The following is an 18,150-nucleotide window of genomic DNA, read 5'->3' as shown; positions in this document are numbered from 1 at the left end:
CCTTTCCCAAGAAAAGGGAAAAAGGAGGCCCCCTCTTGGCCTCCTTTTGCATGTATCAGCAGGACGATCCCATCCCAGGTGGAGAATCCCGCTCTTGCTCTTGCTACGTTTCATACGGTTGCTGATCGCCCAGCTGTCTAGTCTCTTCACATCTCTGTGTGAGGTCTCTCCACCCTCCAGGGGGTCCACAGATCCTCCTACTCTAGGATCATCGGGAAACGATCTTCGTGCATGTTTGATCCCTGCCTCCAGATTAGTGATAAAACCATTCAAGAGCACAGGCCCTGAAACTGAGCCCCGGGGAACCCCACTGGGGACTGGCACCACCCTGATGGAAGCCCCTTGAACAGGACTCTTGGAACCCGACCCGTCCACCAGTTGCGTTTGCGGTTGGGCTTGGTGATCTTAAGCATCTTTACCAACTTAAAGGATTCTGTGATGATTCTAGGACTGATCTTAAGGTGCCTGATGGGGAGTCAAGGTTTGGACTTGACGCGCCTTTGTGCGTCCCTTCCACGCGGGATTGTCTATGATCACGAGGTGGCCATGGGCAGGCAGATGAGAATAAACCCCAACTATAGCAGCACACCGGCTCCTGGGAAGAGAGGGACCTCTTAACCAGGACCCCAGGGCAGCCGGCAGTCGCTGAGCCGCGGTGGGGGCCGAGGGGGGGCTGGTTGCCGGTCGGGCCTGTGATGCGCTCTGCTGCCTGTGACACCTCCGGGGACGCGTCACAATGGGGGCTGCTATAAAGGGCCCCAGCCGGCAGCGCTGACCCCGTACAGCCCGGGGTTACGGTGAGTGAGTGGGCTGGCGGGGGGAGGCTGGGCTGGACCAGGGCTGGGGCAGAAACGCTGGCCCCCGGGGCGGGGGGTGGGTTCTCACCCGCCATCCGGGGCCCAGCCGCTGGCGGGAGCGCCTTGCGCCGGGCACGGCGCCGCCACCGCCGTCGGGGCCGGGCGCAGGCCTCGCTGCCTCCCCGCTGCCTCCCCCCTCTCCTACCTGCCCCCGGCTCCCTGCGGCTCCCGGACCCGCTCCCCCCGCCGCCACCTCCCTCCCAGCCCCACTGAGACCCTGCTCTCTCCCCTCCTGCAGGCCATGGCTGTCACAGAGCTGTTGCTCGCTTTGCTCCTCCAGAGCTGCTTCGAGCTCCCACAGGTGCTCGGCGATTATCTGGATGTGGCCACGCAAGAGCGCGTGGCGCAGGGTGCGAGGAACCTGCGAGAGCAGGTGACTCGCCTGGGCCGGGGGCTGGAGCAGGCTGCCTTTGCCTGGGCAGCCCCGATCCTTCCGGCCTTGCAGCAATGGCAGGTCCTGGCCACCGCTGCAGTCCTCCTCCTACTCGTTGGTCTCTGCTGCTGGCTCAGGAGAAGGTGCCGCCAACCAGCCGGCAGCAGCAAGGACGGCGTCAGCAGGAGCAAGGCTGATCTGGAAGAAAAATCCAGCGTTGCCCTGGGTGGGCGCAGCATTCCCGCCCAGCGCCTCCTGGACCTGTCCGAATCCTTCATGAAGGTGGAGGAGCTGGTGGACGACCTTCTGCGGATCTGCCAGAAGCTCTCCAGGAACAGTTTCATGCCACGACTGAGGCCAGTCGTCGGGGTGAGCAGCACCTTACGAGGTTGGAGTCCCTGTGAGGAGGATGCCATCTACCGCCTGCTCGTGCCCCTGAGCCCCCCTCGTGGCCATGTCTTCGACCTGGAGATGGGCACCACCACCAAGGACATGCCGGCGAGGAAGTCCAGCCTCCGCGTAAAGCTGCAGTGCACCTGCACGAGGGAGCAGCTGCCCGGGGACATGCTGTGCTTCCTCCACCACCCCCAGAAGGAACTGAGGGAAAAACAGGGTCCCAGCCTCCTGGGCGTCCTCTGCACCGGCCCCTACCTGGACATGGAGAAGACCACACGCTGGTTGCAGATACTGCTGAAAAGGGCCTGGGCGGCTATGCCTCAGTCGACCCACTGCCGGCTGACGGTGCTGCCCTCCAGGCACTCCTGCAACCTCCGGCTCACGGATGCTTCCGGCAGTACCGTCCTCATTGAGCTGGTGTTTGGAGTGAAGCAAGACGACTCCTACGTCTTCCTGAGCTGAAGGGGCCATTGCCGGGAGCCTTGCAGCAGAGACTCACCACTGTCACCCCCTGGACAGCGATTGCCCTCCCTGTTCCCGAGACCCTTCCTTGGGGTTCTTTACCCTCTGTAAATATGTTTCAATAAATCCCTTGTTTGACCAAACGCTGTGCCCGTCAGAGTCTGGGCATCACTTTGTTGGGGAAGGCGGGCGTAGGGTGCTGGCGGCTCAGCTGCCATGAGGTTGGGGAGCATTTTGCAGAAGAGCGGCTGCAGCAGACACTGCTTTCGTGAGTCTCTGGGCTTTGGCTTCCCGGGGCTTGTGGGTCAATCCCAGGAGTAGCTCGGCATCGCACAGCTGCTCAGCCCCTTGCCCACCTTGGGACGGTGGAGAGATTCTGAAGGGGAAAAGTGGGAAAACTTGTGGGCTCAGCTGAGACAGTCCAGTAGGTGAAGCAAGAGCTACACATCGAAGCAAAGCAGAATAAAGAATTCACACACTGCTCCCCTGCTCTGCCCACCAGACCTGCCTTTTGGAGAAGCCTTCTGCCTCCCTGGGGCTCGCGTGACCACAAAACCTCCCAGCCTTGTATGGCCCTCTGACTATTATGCCTCACGTCGGGACGGACCCATAAGGATCACCAACTCCAGCTCTTTGCTCCTCGCAGGACTACCTCCAATTAAAACTCATGACTGAGAGCGTTGTCCAGATGCTCCTTGAACACTGACCGGCTTGGTGCCCTCACCACTTCCCCGGGGAGGCTCTTCCAGTGACCGACCACCCTCTTCGTGAAGAACCTCTTCCTATCCTCCAGGCTGAACTTCCCGGCACGCAGCTTCATTCCATTTCCTCGTGTCCTGTCGCTGGTCACCGGAGCCAGCAGATCAGCACCTCCCGCTGCCCTGCCCACCTCGAGCAAGTTGTAGACTGCCATGAGGGCACCCCTCAGCCTTCTCTTCTCCAAGCTGAACGAGCCAAGTGACCTCAGCCCCTCCTCCTAAGTCTTGCCCTCCAGGCCTTTCACCACCTGGCTCACCCTCCTCTGCACACACTCTCAGAGTCTGATGTCCTTCTTACATTGAGGCACCCAAAACTGCACACGGAAATCGAGGTGGGGCCGCACCAGCGCAGGGAAGAGTGGGACAATCCCCTCTCTCCCCCAGCCGGCTGTGCTCTGCCTGCTGGATGCACCCCAGGACACGCTTGGCCCTTTGGGCTTCCACAGCACACTCTGCACTCCGATTCCACTTGCCATCAACCCAAACCCCCGGCTCTCTTTCCGCGGGGCTCCTCTCCAGCCTCTAGGCCCCCTTTCCCAAGAAAAGGGAAAAAGGAGGCCCCCTCTTGGCCTCCTTTTGCATGTATCAGCAGGACGATCCCATCCCAGGTGGAGAATCCCGCTCTTGCTCTTGCTACGTTTCATACGGTTGCTGATCGCCCAGCTGTCTAGTCTCTTCACATCTCTGTGTGAGGTCTCTCTACCCTCCAGTGGGTCCACAGATCCTCCTACTCTAGGATCATCGGGAAACGATCTTCGTGCATGTTTGATCCCTGCCTCCAGATTAGTGATAAAACCATTCAAGAGCACAGGCCCTGAAACTGAGCCCCGGGGAACCCCACTGGGGACTGGCACCACCCTGATGGAAGCCCCTTGAACAGGACTCTTGGAACCCGACCCGTCCACCAGTTGCGTTTGCGGTTGGGCTTGGTGATCTTAAGCATCTTTACCAACTTAAAGGATTCTGTGATGATTCTAGGATTGATCTTAAGGTGCCTGATGGGGAGTCAAGGTTTGGACTTGACGCGCCTTTGTGCGTCCCTTCCACGCGGGATTGTCTATGATCACGAGGTGGCCATGGGCAGGCAGATGAGAATAAACCCCAACTATAGCAGCACTCCGGCTCCTGGGAAGAGAGGGACCTCTTAACCAGGACCCCAGGGCAGCCGGCAGTCGCTGAGCCGCGGTGGGGGCCGAGGGGGGGCTGGTTGCCGGTCGGGCCTGTGATGCGCTCTGCTGCCTGTGACACCTCCGGGGGCGCGTCACAATGGGGGCTGCTATAAAGGGCCCCAGCCGGCAGCGCTGACCCCGTACAGCCCGGGGTTACGGTGAGTGAGTGGGCTGGCGGGGGGAGGCTGGGCTGGACCAGGGCTGGGGCAGAAACGCTGGCCCCCGGGGCGGGGGGTGGGTTCTCACCCGCCATCCGGGGCCCAGCCGCTGGCGGGAGCGCCTTGCGCCGGGCACGGCGCCGCCACCGCCGTCGGGGCCGGGCGCAGGCCTCGCTGCCTCCCCGCTGCCTCCCCCCTCTCCTACCTGCCCCCGGCTCCCTGCGGCTCCCGGACCCGCTCCCCCCGCCGCCACCTCCCTCCCAGCCCCACTGAGACCCTGCTCTCTCCCCTCCTGCAGGCCATGGCTGTCACAGAGCTGTTGCTCGCTTTGCTCCTCCAGAGCTGCTTCGAGCTCCCACAGGTGCTCGGCGATTATCTGGATGTGGCCACGCAAGAGCGCGTGGCGCAGGGTGCGAGGAACCTGCGAGAGCAGGTGACTCGCCTGGGCCGGGGGCTGGAGCAGGCTGCCTTTGCCTGGGCAGCCCCGATCCTTCCGGCCTTGCAGCAATGGCAGGTCCTGGCCACCGCTGCAGTCCTCCTCCTACTCGTTGGTCTCTGCTGCTGGCTCAGGAGAAGGTGCCGCCAACCAGCCGGCAGCAGCAAGGACGGCGTCAGCAGGAGCAAGGCTGATCTGGAAGAAAAATCCAGCGTTGCCCTGGGTGGGCGCAGCATTCCCGCCCAGCGCCTCCTGGACCTGTCCGAATCCTTCATGAAGGTGGAGGAGCTGGTGGACGACCTTCTGCGGATCTGCCAGAAGCTCTCCAGGAACAGTTTCATGCCACGACTGAGGCCAGTCGTCGGGGTGAGCAGCACCTTACGAGGTTGGAGTCCCTGTGAGGAGGATGCCATCTACCGCCTGCTCGTGCCCCTGAGCCCCCCTCGTGGCCATGTCTTCGACCTGGAGATGGGCACCACCACCAAGGACATGCCGGCGAGGAAGTCCAGCCTCCGCGTAAAGCTGCAGTGCACCTGCACGAGGGAGCAGCTGCCCGGGGACATGCTGTGCTTCCTCCACCACCCCCAGAAGGAACTGAGGGAAAAACAGGGTCCCAGCCTCCTGGGCGTCCTCTGCACCGGCCCCTACCTGGACATGGAGAAGACCACACGCTGGTTGCAGATACTGCTGAAAAGGGCCTGGGCGGCTATGCCTCAGTCGACCCACTGCCGGCTGACGGTGCTGCCCTCCAGGCACTCCTGCAACCTCCGGCTCACGGATGCTTCCGGCAGTACCGTCCTCATTGAGCTGGTGTTTGGAGTGAAGCAAGACGACTCCTACGTCTTCCTGAGCTGAAGGGGCCATTGCCGGGAGCCTTGCAGCAGAGACTCACCGCTGTCACCCCCTGGACAGCGATTGCCCTCCCTGTTCCCGAGACCCTTCCTTGGGGTTCTTTACCCTCTGTAAATATGTTTCAATAAATCCCTTGTTTGAGCAAACGCTGTGCCCGTCAGAGTCTGGGCATCACTTTGTTGGGGAAGGCGGGCGTAGGGTGCTGGCGGCTCAGCTGCCATGAGGTTGGGGAGCATTTTGCAGAAGAGCGGCTGCAGCAGACACTGCTTTCGTGAGTCTCTGGGCTTTGGCTTCCCGGGGCTTGTGGGTCAATCCCAGGAGTAGCTCGGCATCGCACAGCTGCTCAGCCCCTTGCCCACCTTGGGACGGTGGAGAGATTCTGAAGGGGAAAAGTGGGAAAACTTGTGGGCTCAGCTGAGACAGTCCAGTAGGTGAAGCAAGAGCTACACATCGAAGCAAAGCAGAATAAAGAATTCACACACTGCTCCCCTGCTCTGCCCACCAGACCTGCCTTTTGGAGAAGCCTTCTGCCTCCCTGGGGCTCGCGTGACCACAAAACCTCCCAGCCTTGTATGGCCCTCTGACTATTATGCCTCACGTCGGGACGGACCCATAAGGATCACCAACTCCAGCTCTTTGCTCCTCGCAGGACTACCTCCAATTAAAACTCATGACTGAGAGCGTTGTCCAGATGCTCCTTGAACACTGACCGGCTTGGTGCCCTCACCACTTCCCCGGGGAGGCTCTTCCAGTGACCGACCACCCTCTTCGTGAAGAACCTCTTCCTATCCTCCAGGCTGAACTTCCCAGCACGCAGCTTCATTCCATTTCCTCGTGTCCTGTCGCTGGTCACCGGAGCCAGCAGATCAGCACCTCCCGCTGCCCTGCCCACCTCGAGCAAGTTGTAGACTGCCATGAGGGCACCCCTCAGCCTTCTCTTCTCCAAGCTGAACGAGCCAAGTGACCTCAGCCCCTCCTCCTAAGTCTTGCCCTCCAGGCCTTTCACCCCCTGGCTCACCCTCCTCTGCACACACTCTCAGAGTCTGATGTCCTTCTTACATTGAGGCGCCCAAAACTGCACACGGAAATCGAGGTGGGGCCGCACCAGCGCAGGGAAGAGTGGGACAATCCCCTCTCTCCCCCAGCCGGCTGTGCTCTGCCTGCTGGATGCACCCCAGGACACGCTTGGCCCTTTGGGCTTCCACAGCACACTCTGCACTCCGATTCCACTTGCCATCAACCCAAACCCCCGGCTCTCTTTCCGCGGGGCTCCTCTCCAGCCTCTAGGCCCCCTTTCCCAAGAAAAGGGAAAAAGGAGGCCCCCTCTTGGCCTCCTTTTGCATGTATCAGCAGGACGATCCCATCCCAGGTGGAGAATCCCGCTCTTGCTCTTGCTACGTTTCATACGGTTGCTGATTGCCCAGCTGTCTAGTCTCTTCACATCTCTGTGTGAGGTCTCTCTACCCTCCAGTGGGTCCACAGATCCTCCTACTCTAGGATCATCGGGAAACGATCTTCGTGCATGTTTGATCCCTGCCTCCAGATTAGTGATAAAACCATTCAAGAGCACAGGCCCTGAAACTGAGCCCCGGGGAACCCCACTGGGGACTGGCACCACCCTGATGGAAGCCCCTTGAACAGGACTCTTGGAACCCGACCCGTCCACCAGTTGCGTTTGCGGTTGGGCTTGGTGATCTTAAGCATCTTTACCAACTTAAAGGATTCTGTGATGATTCTAGGATTGATCTTAAGGTGCCTGATGGGGAGTCAAGGTTTGGACTTGACGCGCCTTTGTGCGTCCCTTCCACGTGGGATTGTCTATGATCACGAGGTGGCCATGGGCAGGCAGATGAGAATAAACCCCAACTATAGCAGCACACCGGCTCCTGGGAAGAGAGGGACCTCTTAACCAGGACCCCAGGGCAGCCGGCAGTCGCTGAGCCGCGGTGGGGGCCGAGGGGGGGCTGGTTGCCGGTCGGGCCTGTGATGCGCTCTGCTGCCTGTGACACCTCCGGGGACGCGTCACAATGGGGGCTGCTATAAAGGGCCCCAGCCGGCAGCGCTGACCCCGTACAGCCCGGGGTTACGGTGAGTGAGTGGGCTGGCGGGGGGAGGCTGGGCTGGACCAGGGCCGGGGCAGAAACGCTGGCCCCCGGGGCGGGGGGTGGGTTCTCACCCGCCATCCGGGGCCCAGCCGCTGGCGGGAGCGCCTTGCGCCGGGCACGGCGCCGCCACCGCCGTCGGGGCCGGGCGCAGGCCTCGCTGCCTCCCCGCTGCCTCCCCCCTCTCCTACCTGCCCCCGGCTCCCTGCGGCTCCCGGACCCGCTCCCCCCGCCGCCACCTCCCTCCCAGCCCCACTGAGACCCTGCTCTCTCCCCTCCTGCAGGCCATGGCTGTCACAGAGCTGTTGCTCGCTTTGCTCCTCCAGAGCTGCTTCGAGCTCCCACAGGTGCTCGGCCATTGTCTGGACGCGGCCACGCAAGAGCGCGTGGCGCAGGGTGCGAGGAACCTGCGAGAGCAGGTGACTCGCCTGGGCCGGGGGCTGGAGCAGGCTGCCTTTGCCTGGGCAGCCCCGATCCTTCCGGCCTTGCAGCAATGGCAGGTCCTGGCCACCGCTGCAATCCTCCTCCTACTCGTTGGTCTCTGCTGCTGGCTCAGGAGAAGGTGCCGCCAACCAGCCGGCAGCAGCAAGGACGGCGTCAGCAGGAGCAAGGCTGATCTGGAAGAAAAATCCAGCGTTGCCCTGGGTGGGCGCAGCATTCCCGCCCAGCGCCTCCTGGACCTGTCCGAATCCTTCATGAAGGTGGAGGAGCTGGTGGACGACCTTCTGCGGATCTGCCAGAAGCTCTCCAGGAACAGTTTCATGCCACGACTGAGGCCAGTCGTCGGGGTGAGCAGCACCTTACGAGGTTGGAGTCCCTGTGAGGAGGATGCCATCTACCGCCTGCTCGTGCCCCTGAGCCCCCCTCGTGGCCATGTCTTCGACCTGGAGATGGGCACCACCACCAAGGACATGCCGGCGAGGAAGTCCAGCCTCCGCGTAAAGCTGCAGTGCACCTGCACGAGGGAGCAGCTGCCCGGGGACATGCTGTGCTTCCTCCACCACCCCCAGAAGGAACTGAGGGAAAAACAGGGTCCCAGCCTCCTGGGCGTCCTCTGCACCGGCCCCTACCTGGACATGGAGAAGACCACACGCTGGTTGCAGATACTGCTGAAAAGGGCCTGGGCGGCTATGCCTCAGTCGACCCACTGCCGGCTGACGGTGCTGCCCTCCAGGCACTCCTGCAACCTCCGGCTCACGGATGCTTCCGGCAGTACCGTCCTCATTGAGCTGGTGTTTGGAGTGAAGCAAGACGACTCCTACGTCTTCCTGAGCTGAAGGGGCCATTGCCGGGAGCCTTGCAGCAGAGACTCACCGCTGTCACCCCCTGGACAGCGATTGCCCTCCCTGTTCCCGAGACCCTTCCTTGGGGTTCTTTACCCTCTGTAAATATGTTTCAATAAATCCCTTGTTTGAGCAAACGCTGTGCCCGTCAGAGTCTGGGCATCACTTTGTTGGGGAAGGCGGGCGTAGGGTGTTGGTGGCTCAGCTGCCATGAGGTCGGGGGGGGGATGTTCTTCAGAAGAGCGGCTGCAGTGTGTTCTGGTTTCATGATTCACTGGGCTTTGGCTTCCCATGGGTTATGGCTTGATCCCAGCTCGGCATCGCACAGCTGCTCAGCCCCTTGCCCGCCTTGGGACGGTGGAGAGACTCTGAAGGGGAAAAGTGGGAAAACTTATGGGCTCAGCTGAGACAGTCCAGTAGGTGAAGCAAGAGCTACACATCGAAGCAAAGCAAAGCAGAATAAAGAATTCACGCACTGCTCCCCTGCTCTGCCCACCAGACCTGCCTTTTGGGGAAGCCTTCTGCCTCCCTGGGGCTCGCGTGACCACAAAACTTCCCAGCCTTGTACGGCCCTCAGAATATTATCATAGGATATTATAGTAGAATATTAAAATTGAATTATAATATCGGGTGACATGACCTATGGATGCTTTGCTCCTTGTGACCCCATCCTGTGAGGTACAATCGGCTCCCTTGGTGCTGGCTCTGAGCTTGTGGTCCAGTATGTTCAGTTCTGCAGTACCAGCTCCCTGGGGAGTGTCTGGGACGAGGAGATTCTCTACCCAAACACCAGAGAACACACGGAGGCACATCAGTGGTGCCTCTCACTTTGTCCCTGCCCAGCTAGAGCTGCCGGGGAGTTTCTCGGCCCACGTGAAATCGACACCATGGTTGTGCCAGTGTGAAGGGAGACTAGTGCAACAATCATCTTTGTAGCCACCATGGTCTTCACTGGCTGTAGCTTCTGCTACAGGATGACAATGACAATGCCAGCACTTATGGAAACTGAGCTCTCTTAGCCATTCTTTTGACTCTGCAGGCTTTTCCTCAGCCCATCCCATGCCTTTTGCCTTTCTTTTTGCTTCTCATCTGTCTCGCTCCAATTTCCCTTTTCAATTCTGGACACAAAGCACATTTTTCTTTAGCAAGCTTGGGAATATACTGTAAGTTTTGCAAATGTTTTTTTCTTGTATGGGAGGAAGAAATGCTGTTTTCTCTCTCCATGCTAGTCAGTGTTACTATAGTCCCCCTCTACTCCCTGGTAGATTAACTGAGTAGCTATTTCAGTGGGGATTCCTCCTCTTTACAAGTAAGAATTATGTGTATTAGACAGGTTTTGTCATTACTCCATGTAATTGGTGACCCAACCACCTGTTAATGTAAGCATAGATATTGCAAGGAATTCCTTTGCACGGCTGTAGTAATGAACAAAGAAACCCCAACAACCCATGTGTATACAGGCCTCTTGGTAAGACCTAATTAGAGAAACATACCCATCTTGTAGGAGTCTTTAGAATCTATTGCAGATTTTTCTCCTTGCCAAGAATGTACAAAAATAGCCTTTAGAAGAAACTTCTGTACTGTTATTATAGGAAAATTAGAAAAAGTTATTTGAAGTTATGTAGCTCTTGGATATTTCTGTAGAACCATGCTGGCGTTACCTCTATTTAAAATTGATTGGATTTTCCAAAATGAGGTTTCCCAGCTATAATATACCAGTAGTGATCTGTGGCAGTAGAGGAAATCATTTTCATGATGAAGAAACGCATGTAATGTAATTCAGAATTCAGAATTCAGAATGGGTGAAGTTTCCTATACAGAGGGTGGCTCGTATCCTAGTGGCAGATGTTGGAAAGCTGTTCTCAAGTCTTTTAGAGAATAATAGATTCTGGAGGGCAAAACAGAATCAGCGCTAAAACCACCACTAGCTGTGAAAGAGGAAAAGACAGCAATGCTGGAAGCTCGAGAGAAAGACTCTCTGAACGTGAACCAGATGCTACAGAATTATTCAAATGTGGTAAGAGATTAATTGAATTTTAATTGTTGATGATGTGGTTCTGCACACTCACATGCTTTTGGTTTTTGGTTTTTTTCACTCAGCAAGAACAAGTTATCATCTTCTGGGCTCGGGGATGCTTTGTCAGAAGTAGCTTACTACATTTAAGCATCTATGCTATAACAACATGCGGCCTTAACAAGATTCTCCCGGTTCTGGGGGGTATCTTTCCTAGTCATACAGCAAGGTCTGCAAGTCACCTGGGGAATTACCCGCGTGTGAGCAGTATGTACCTTGAGAAAAGTAAATCATTGAAGATTGTGTGTGGCATCGACCTCATGGCAAAGGAGGCTCTCGGAAGGAAGCCGCATTGAGAAGTTATGAGATAGTGTTGTATTATTTACTTTCTTCTGGTTCTCACAGTCTGAGGCTTTTGCTTCAGGCCCTTCAATTTAATTGAGAAATAAGAGTCACCTGTTTATGATTAGTCTCTAGTCACTGTCATTTTCTGACAATTGTGAGTGTATCAAACAATATATATAATGTACTACTACATAAGTGCCACTCTGCCTACCCCTCAAAACTTTTCTTGTACATTTCATTGATTTTCCTCAAAATACCTGTATTTAGGTTCAGTTTCTGTGCAAGGCCATGAGTCGGGTTTAGAGCAACTCAACGACGATCTTTGAGGGTGGACTACAAACCGGTGCTAAACTTTTCTTTCCCAAGAAGCAAGAGCTACACATCGAAGCAAAGCAGAATAAAGAATTCACACACTGCTCCCCTGCTCTGCCCACCAGACCTGCCTTTTGGAGAAGCCTTCTGCCTCCCTGGGGCTCGCGTGACCACAAAACTTCCCAGCCTTGTACGGCCCTCTGACTATTATGCCTCACGTCGGGACGGACCCATAAGGTTCACCAACTCCAGCTCTTTGCTCCTCGCAGGACTACCTCCAATTAAAACTCATGACTGAGAGCGTTGTCCAGATGCTCCTTGAACACTGACCGGCTTGGTGCCCTCACCACTTCCCCGGGGAGGCTCTTCCAGTGACCGACCACCCTCTTCGTGAAGAACCTCTTCCTATCCTCCAGGCTGAACTTCCCGGCACGCAGCTTCATTCCATTTCCTCGTGTCCTGTCGCTGGTCACCGGAGCCAGCAGATCAGCACCTCCTGCTGCGCTGCCCACCTCGAGCAAGTTGTAGACTGCCATGAGGGCACCCCTCAGCCTTTTCTTCTCCAAGCTGAACGAGCCAAGTGACCTCAGCCCCTCCTCCTAAGACTTGCCCTCCAGGCCTTTCACCACCTGGCTCACCCTCCTCTGCACACACTCGCAGAGTCTGATGTCCTTCTTACATTGAGGCACCCAAAACTGCACACGGAAATCGAGGTGGGGCTGCACCAGTGCAGGGAAGAGTGGGACAATCCCCTCTCTCCCCCAGCCGGCTGTGCTCTGCCTGCTGGATGCACCCCAGGACACGCTTGGCCCTTTGGGCTTCCACAGCACACTCTGCACTCCGATTCCACTTGCCATCAACCCAAACCCCCGGCTCTCTTTCCGCGGGGCTCCTCTCCAGCCTCTAGGCCCCCTTTCCCAAGAAAAGGGAAAAAGGAGGCCCCCTCTTGGCCTCCTTTTGCATGTATCAGCAGGACGATCCCATCCCAGGTGGAGAATCCCGCTCTTGCTCTTGCTACGTTTCATACGGTTGCTGATCGCCCAGCTGTCTAGTCTCTTCACATCTCTGTGTGAGGTCTCTCCACCCTCCAGGGGGTCCACAGATCCTCCTACTCTAGGATCATCGGGAAACGATCTTCGTGCATGTTTGATCCCTGCCTCCAGATTAGTGATAAAACCATTCAAGAGCACAGGCCCTGAAACTGAGCCCCGGGGAACCCCACTGGGGACTGGCACCACCCTGATGGAAGCCCCTTGAACAGGACTCTTGGAACCCGACCCGTCCACCAGTTGCGTTTGCGGTTGGGCTTGGTGATCTTAAGCATCTTTACCAACTTAAAGGATTCTGTGATGATTCTAGGATTGATCTTAAGGTGCCTGATGGGGAGTCAAGGTTTGGACTTGACGCGCCTTTGTGCGTCCCTTCCACGCGGGATTGTCTATGATCACGAGGTGGCCATGGGCAGGCAGATGAGAATAAACCCCAACTATAGCAGCACACCGGCTCCTGGGAAGAGAGGGACCTCTTAACCAGGACCCCAGGGCAGCCGGCAGTCGCTGAGCCGCGGTGGGGGCCGAGGGGGGGCTGGTTGCCGGTCGGGCCTGTGATGCGCTCTGCTGCCTGTGACACCTCCGGGGACGCGTCACAATGGGGGCTGCTATAAAGGGCCCCAGCCGGCAGCGCTGACCCCGTACAGCCCGGGGTTACGGTGAGTGAGTGGGCTGGCGGGGGGAGGCTGGGCTGGACCAGGGCCGGGGCAGAAACGCTGGCCCCCGGGGCGGGGGGTGGGTTCTCACCCGCCATCCGGGGCCCAGCCGCTGGCGGGAGCGCCTTGCGCCGGGCACGGCGCCGCCACCGCCGTCGGGGCCGGGCGCAGGCCTCGCTGCCTCCCCGCTGCCTCCCCCCTCTCCTACCTGCCCCCGGCTCCCTGCGGCTCCCGGACCCGCTCCCCCCGCCGCCACCTCCCTCCCAGCCCCACTGAGACCCTGCTCTCTCCCCTCCTGCAGGCCATGGCTGTCACAGAGCTGTTGCTCGCTTTGCTCCTCCAGAGCTGCTTCGAGCTCCCACAGGTGCTCGGCCATTGTCTGGACGCGGCCACGCAAGAGCGCGTGGCGCAGGGTGCGAGGAACCTGCGAGAGCAGGTGACTCGCCTGGGCCGGGGGCTGGAGCAGGCTGCCTTTGCCTGGGCAGCCCCGATCCTTCCGGCCTTGCAGCAATGGCAGGTCCTGGCCACCGCTGCAATCCTCCTCCTACTCGTTGGTCTCTGCTGCTGGCTCAGGAGAAGGTGCCGCCAACCAGCCGGCAGCAGCAAGGACGGCGTCAGCAGGAGCAAGGCTGATCTGGAAGAAAAATCCAGCGTTGCCCTGGCTGGGCGCAGCATTCCCGCCCAGCGCCTCCTGGACCTGTCCGAATCCTTCATGAAGGTGGAGGAGCTGGTGGACGACCTTCTGCGGATCTGCCAGAAGCTCTCCAGGAACAGTTTCATGCCACGACTGAGGCCAGTCGTCGGGGTGAGCAGCACCTTACGAGGTTGGAGTCCCTGTGAGGAGGATGCCATCTACCGCCTGCTCGTGCCCCTGAGCCCCCCTCGTGGCCATGTCTTCGACCTGGAGATGGGCACCACCACCAAGGACATGCCGGCGAGGAAGTCCAGCCTCCGCGTAAAGCTGCAGTGCACCTGCACGAGGGAGCAGCTGCCCGGGGACATGCTGTGCTTCCTCCACCACCCCCAGAAGGAAATGAGGGAAAAACAGGGTCCCAGCCTCCTGGGCGTCCTCTGCACCGGCCCCTACCTGGACATGGAGAAGACCACACGCTGGTTGCAGATACTGCTGAAAAGGGCCTGGGCGGCTATGCCTCAGTCGACCCACTGCCGGCTGACGGTGCTGCCCTCCAGGCACTCCTGCAACCTCCGGCTCACGGATGCTTCCGGCAGTACCGTCCTCATTGAGCTGGTGTTTGGAGTGAAGCAAGACGACTCCTACGTCTTCCTGAGCTGAAGGGGCCATTGCCGGGAGCCTTGCAGCAGAGACTCACCGCTGTCACCCCCTGGACAGCGATTGCCCTCCCTGTTCCCGAGACCCTTCCTTGGGGTTCTTTACCCTCTGTAAATATGTTTCAATAAATCCCTTGTTTGAGCAAACGCTGTGCCCGTCAGAGTCTGGGCATCACTTTGTTGGGGAAGGCGGGCGTAGGGTGCTGGCGGCTCAGCTGCCATGAGGTTGGGGAGCATTTTGCAGAAGAGCGGCTGCAGCAGACACTGCTTTCGTGAGTCTCTGGGCTTTGGCTTCCCGGGGCTTGTGGGTCAATCCCAGGAGTAGCTCGGCATCGCACAGCTGCTCAGCCCCTTGCCCACCTTGGGACGGTGGAGAGATTCTGAAGGGGAAAAGTGGGAAAACTTGTGGGCTCAGCTGAGACAGTCCAGTAGGTGAAGCAAGAGCTACACATCGAAGCAAAGCAGAATAAAGAATTCACACACTGCTCCCCTGCTCTGCCCACCAGACCTGCCTTTTGGAGAAGCCTTCTGCCTCCCTGGGGCTCGCGTGACCACAAAACCTCCCAGCCTTGTATGGCCCTCTGACTATTATGCCTCACGTCGGGACGGACCCATAAGGTTCACCAACTCCAGCTCTTTGCTCCTCGCAGGACTACCTCCAATTAAAACTCATGACTGAGAGCGTTGTCCAGATGCTCCTTGAACACTGACCGGCTTGGTGCCCTCACCACTTCCCCGGGGAGGCTCTTCCAGTGACCGACCACCCTCTTCGTGAAGAACCTCTTCCTATCCTCCAGGCTGAACTTCCCGGCACGCAGCTTCATTCCATTTCCTCGTGTCCTGTCGCTGGTCACCGGAGCCAGCAGATCAGCACCTCCCGCTGCCCTGCCCACCTCGAGCAAGTTGTAGACTGCCATGAGGGCACCCCTCAGCCTTCTCTTCTCCAAGCTGAACGAGCCAAGTGACCTCAGCCCCTCCTCCTAAGTCTTGCCCTCCAGGCCTTTCGCCACCTGGCTCACCCTCCTCTGCACACACTCTCAGAGTCTGATGTCCTTCTTACATTGAGGCACCCAAAACTGCACACGGAAATCGAGGTGGGGCCGCACCAGCGCAGGGAAGAGTGGGACAATCCCCTCTCTCCCCCAGCCGGCTGTGCTCTGCCTGCTGGATGCACCCCAGGACACGCTTGGCCCTTTGGGCTTCCACAGCACACTCTGCACTCCGATTCCACTTGCCATCAACCCAAACCCCCGGCTCTCTTTCCGCGGGGCTCCTCTCCAGCCTCTAGGCCCCCTTTCCCAAGAAAAGGGAAAAAGGAGGCCCCCTCTTGGCCTCCTTTTGCATGTATCAGCAGGACGATCCCATCCCAGGTGGAGAATCCCGCTCTTGCTCTTGCTACGTTTCATACGGTTGCTGATCGCCCAGCTGTCTAGTCTCTTCACATCTCTGTGTGAGGTCTCTCTACCCTCCAGTGGGTCCACAGATCCTCCTACTCTAGGCCCATCGGGAAACGATCTTCGTGCACGTTTGATCCCTGCCTCCAGATTAGTGATAAAACCATTCAAGAGCACAGGCCCTGAAACTGAGCCCCGGGGAACCCCACTGGGGACTGGCACCACCCTGATGGAAGCCCCTTGAACAGGACTCTTGGAACCCGACCCGTCCACCAGTTGCGTTTGCGGTTGGGCTTGGTGATCTTAAGCATCTTTACCAACTTAAAGGATTCTGTGATGATTCTAGGATTGATCTTAAGGTGCCTGATGGGGAGTCAAGGTTTGGACTTGACGCGCCTTTGTGCGTCCCTTCCACGCGGGATTGTCTATGATCACGAGGTGGCCATGGGCAGGCAGATGAGAATAAACCCCAACTATAGCAGCACACCGGCTCCTGGGAAGAGAGGGACCTCTTAACCAGGACCCCAGGGCAGCCGGCAGTCGCTGAGCCGCGGTGGGGGCCGAGGGGGGGCTGGTTGCCGGTCGGGCCTGTGATGCGCTCTGCTGCCTGTGACACCTCCGGGGACGCGTCACAATGGGGGCTGCTATAAAGGGCCCCAGCCGGCAGCGCTGACCCCGTACAGCCCGGGGTTACGGTGAGTGAGTGGGCTGGCGGGGGGAGGCTGGGCTGGACCAGGGCCGGGGCAGAAACGCTGGCCCCCGGGGCGGGGGGTGGGTTCTCACCCGCCATCCGGGGCCCAGCCGCTGGCGGGAGCGCCTTGCGCCGGGCACGGCGCCGCCACCGCCGTCGGGGCCGGGCGCAGGCCTCGCTGCCTCCCCGCTGCCTCCCCCCTCTCCTACCTGCCCCCGGCTCCCTGCGGCTCCCGGACCCGCTCCCCCCGCCGCCACCTCCCTCCCAGCCCCACTGAGACCCTGCTCTCTCCCCTCCTGCAGGCCATGGCTGTCACAGAGCTGTTGCTTGCTGTGCTCCTCCAGAGCTGCTTCGAGCTCCCACAGGTGCTCGGCCATTGTCTGGATGTGGCCACGCAAGAGCGCATGGCGCAGGGTGCGAGGAACCTGCGAGAGCAGGTGACTCGCCTGGGCCGGGGGCTGGAGCAGGCTGCCTTTGCCTGGGCAGCCCCGATCCTTCCGGCCTTGCAGCAATGGCAGGTCCTGGCCACCGCTGCAATCCTCCTCCTACTCGTTGGTCTCTGCTGCTGGCTCAGGAGAAGGTGCCGCCAACCAGCCGGCAGCAGCAAGGACGGCGTCAGCAGGAGCAAGGCTGATCTGGAAGAAAAATCCAGCGTTGCCCTGGCTGGGCGCAGCATTCCCGCCCAGCGCCTCCTGGACCTGTCCGAATCCTTCATGAAGGTGGAGGAGCTGGTGGACGACCTTCTGCGGATCTGCCAGAAGCTCTCCAGGAACAGTTTCATGCCACGACTGAGGCCAGTCGTCGGGGTGAGCAGCACCTTACGAGGTTGGAGTCCCTGTGAGGAGGATGCCATCTACCGCCTGCTCGTGCCCCTGAGCCCCCCTCGTGGCCATGTCTTCGACCTGGAGATGGGCACCACCACCAAGGACATGCCGGCGAGGAAGTCCAGCCTCCGCGTAAAGCTGCAGTGCACCTGCACGAGGGAGCAGCTGCCCGGGGACATGCTGTGCTTCCTCCACCACCCCCAGAAGGAACTGAGGGAAAAACAGGGTCCCAGCCTCCTGGGCGTCCTCTGCACCGGCCCCTACCTGGACATGGAGAAGACCACACGCTGGTTGCAGATACTGCTGAAAAGGGCCTGGGCGGCTATGCCTCAGTCGACCCACTGCCGGCTGACGGTGCTGCCCTCCAGGCACTCCTGCAACCTCCGGCTCACGGATGCTTCCGGCAGTACCGTCCTCATTGAGCTGGTGTTTGGAGTGAAGCAAGACGACTCCTACGTCTTCCTGAGCTGAAGGGGCCATTGCCGGGAGCCTTGCAGCAGAGACTCACCGCTGTCACCCCCTGGACAGCGATTGCCCTCCCTGTTCCCGAGACCCTTCCTTGGGGTTCTTTACCCTCTGTAAATATGTTTCAATAAATCCCTTGTTTGAGCAAACGCTGTGCCCGTCAGAGTCTGGGCATCACTTTGTTGGGGAAGGCGGGCGTAGGGTGTTGGTGGCTCAGCTGCCATGAGGTCGGGGGGGGGATGTTCTTCAGAAGAGCGGCTGCAG

The 18,150-nt window shown here is 59.2% G+C and overlaps 5 protein-coding genes across 5 annotated transcripts; all 5 read left to right on the top strand.

The window, feature by feature from the left end:
- The first annotated feature begins 1,098 nt into the window (after positions 1–1,098).
- On the top strand, positions 1,099–2,088 carry LOC141465910 (inositol 1,4,5-trisphosphate receptor-interacting protein-like 1). The gene has a single exon (XM_074149596.1). It carries the CDS (start codon positions 1,099–1,101, stop codon positions 2,086–2,088), a length of 990 nt encoding a protein of 329 aa, XP_074005697.1.
- Positions 2,089–4,474: 2,386 nt separating this feature from the next.
- On the top strand, positions 4,475–5,464 carry LOC141465909 (inositol 1,4,5-trisphosphate receptor-interacting protein-like 1). Its single transcript, XM_074149595.1, has one exon. It carries the CDS (start codon positions 4,475–4,477, stop codon positions 5,462–5,464), a length of 990 nt encoding a protein of 329 aa, XP_074005696.1.
- Positions 5,465–7,850: 2,386 nt separating this feature from the next.
- On the top strand, positions 7,851–8,840 carry LOC141465908 (inositol 1,4,5-trisphosphate receptor-interacting protein-like 1). Its single transcript, XM_074149594.1, has one exon. It carries the CDS (start codon positions 7,851–7,853, stop codon positions 8,838–8,840), a length of 990 nt encoding a protein of 329 aa, XP_074005695.1.
- Positions 8,841–13,526: 4,686 nt separating this feature from the next.
- On the top strand, positions 13,527–14,516 carry LOC141465907 (inositol 1,4,5-trisphosphate receptor-interacting protein-like 1). Its single transcript, XM_074149593.1, has one exon. It carries the CDS (start codon positions 13,527–13,529, stop codon positions 14,514–14,516), a length of 990 nt encoding a protein of 329 aa, XP_074005694.1.
- Positions 14,517–16,902: 2,386 nt separating this feature from the next.
- LOC141465906 (inositol 1,4,5-trisphosphate receptor-interacting protein-like 1) lies at positions 16,903–17,892 on the top strand. Its single transcript, XM_074149591.1, has one exon. The coding sequence runs from the start codon at positions 16,903–16,905 to the stop codon at positions 17,890–17,892; it is 990 nt and encodes a 329-aa protein (XP_074005692.1).
- Positions 17,893–18,150: the final 258 nt, after the last annotated feature.

The sequence above is a fragment of the Numenius arquata genome, chromosome 6 (assembly GCF_964106895.1).
Source record: "Numenius arquata chromosome 6, bNumArq3.hap1.1, whole genome shotgun sequence".
NCBI classification, from domain to species: Eukaryota; Metazoa; Chordata; class Aves; order Charadriiformes; family Scolopacidae; genus Numenius; species Numenius arquata.
The sequence above is the reverse complement of the archived record's forward strand: the minus strand, read 5'-3'. Positions and strand labels throughout refer to the sequence as shown.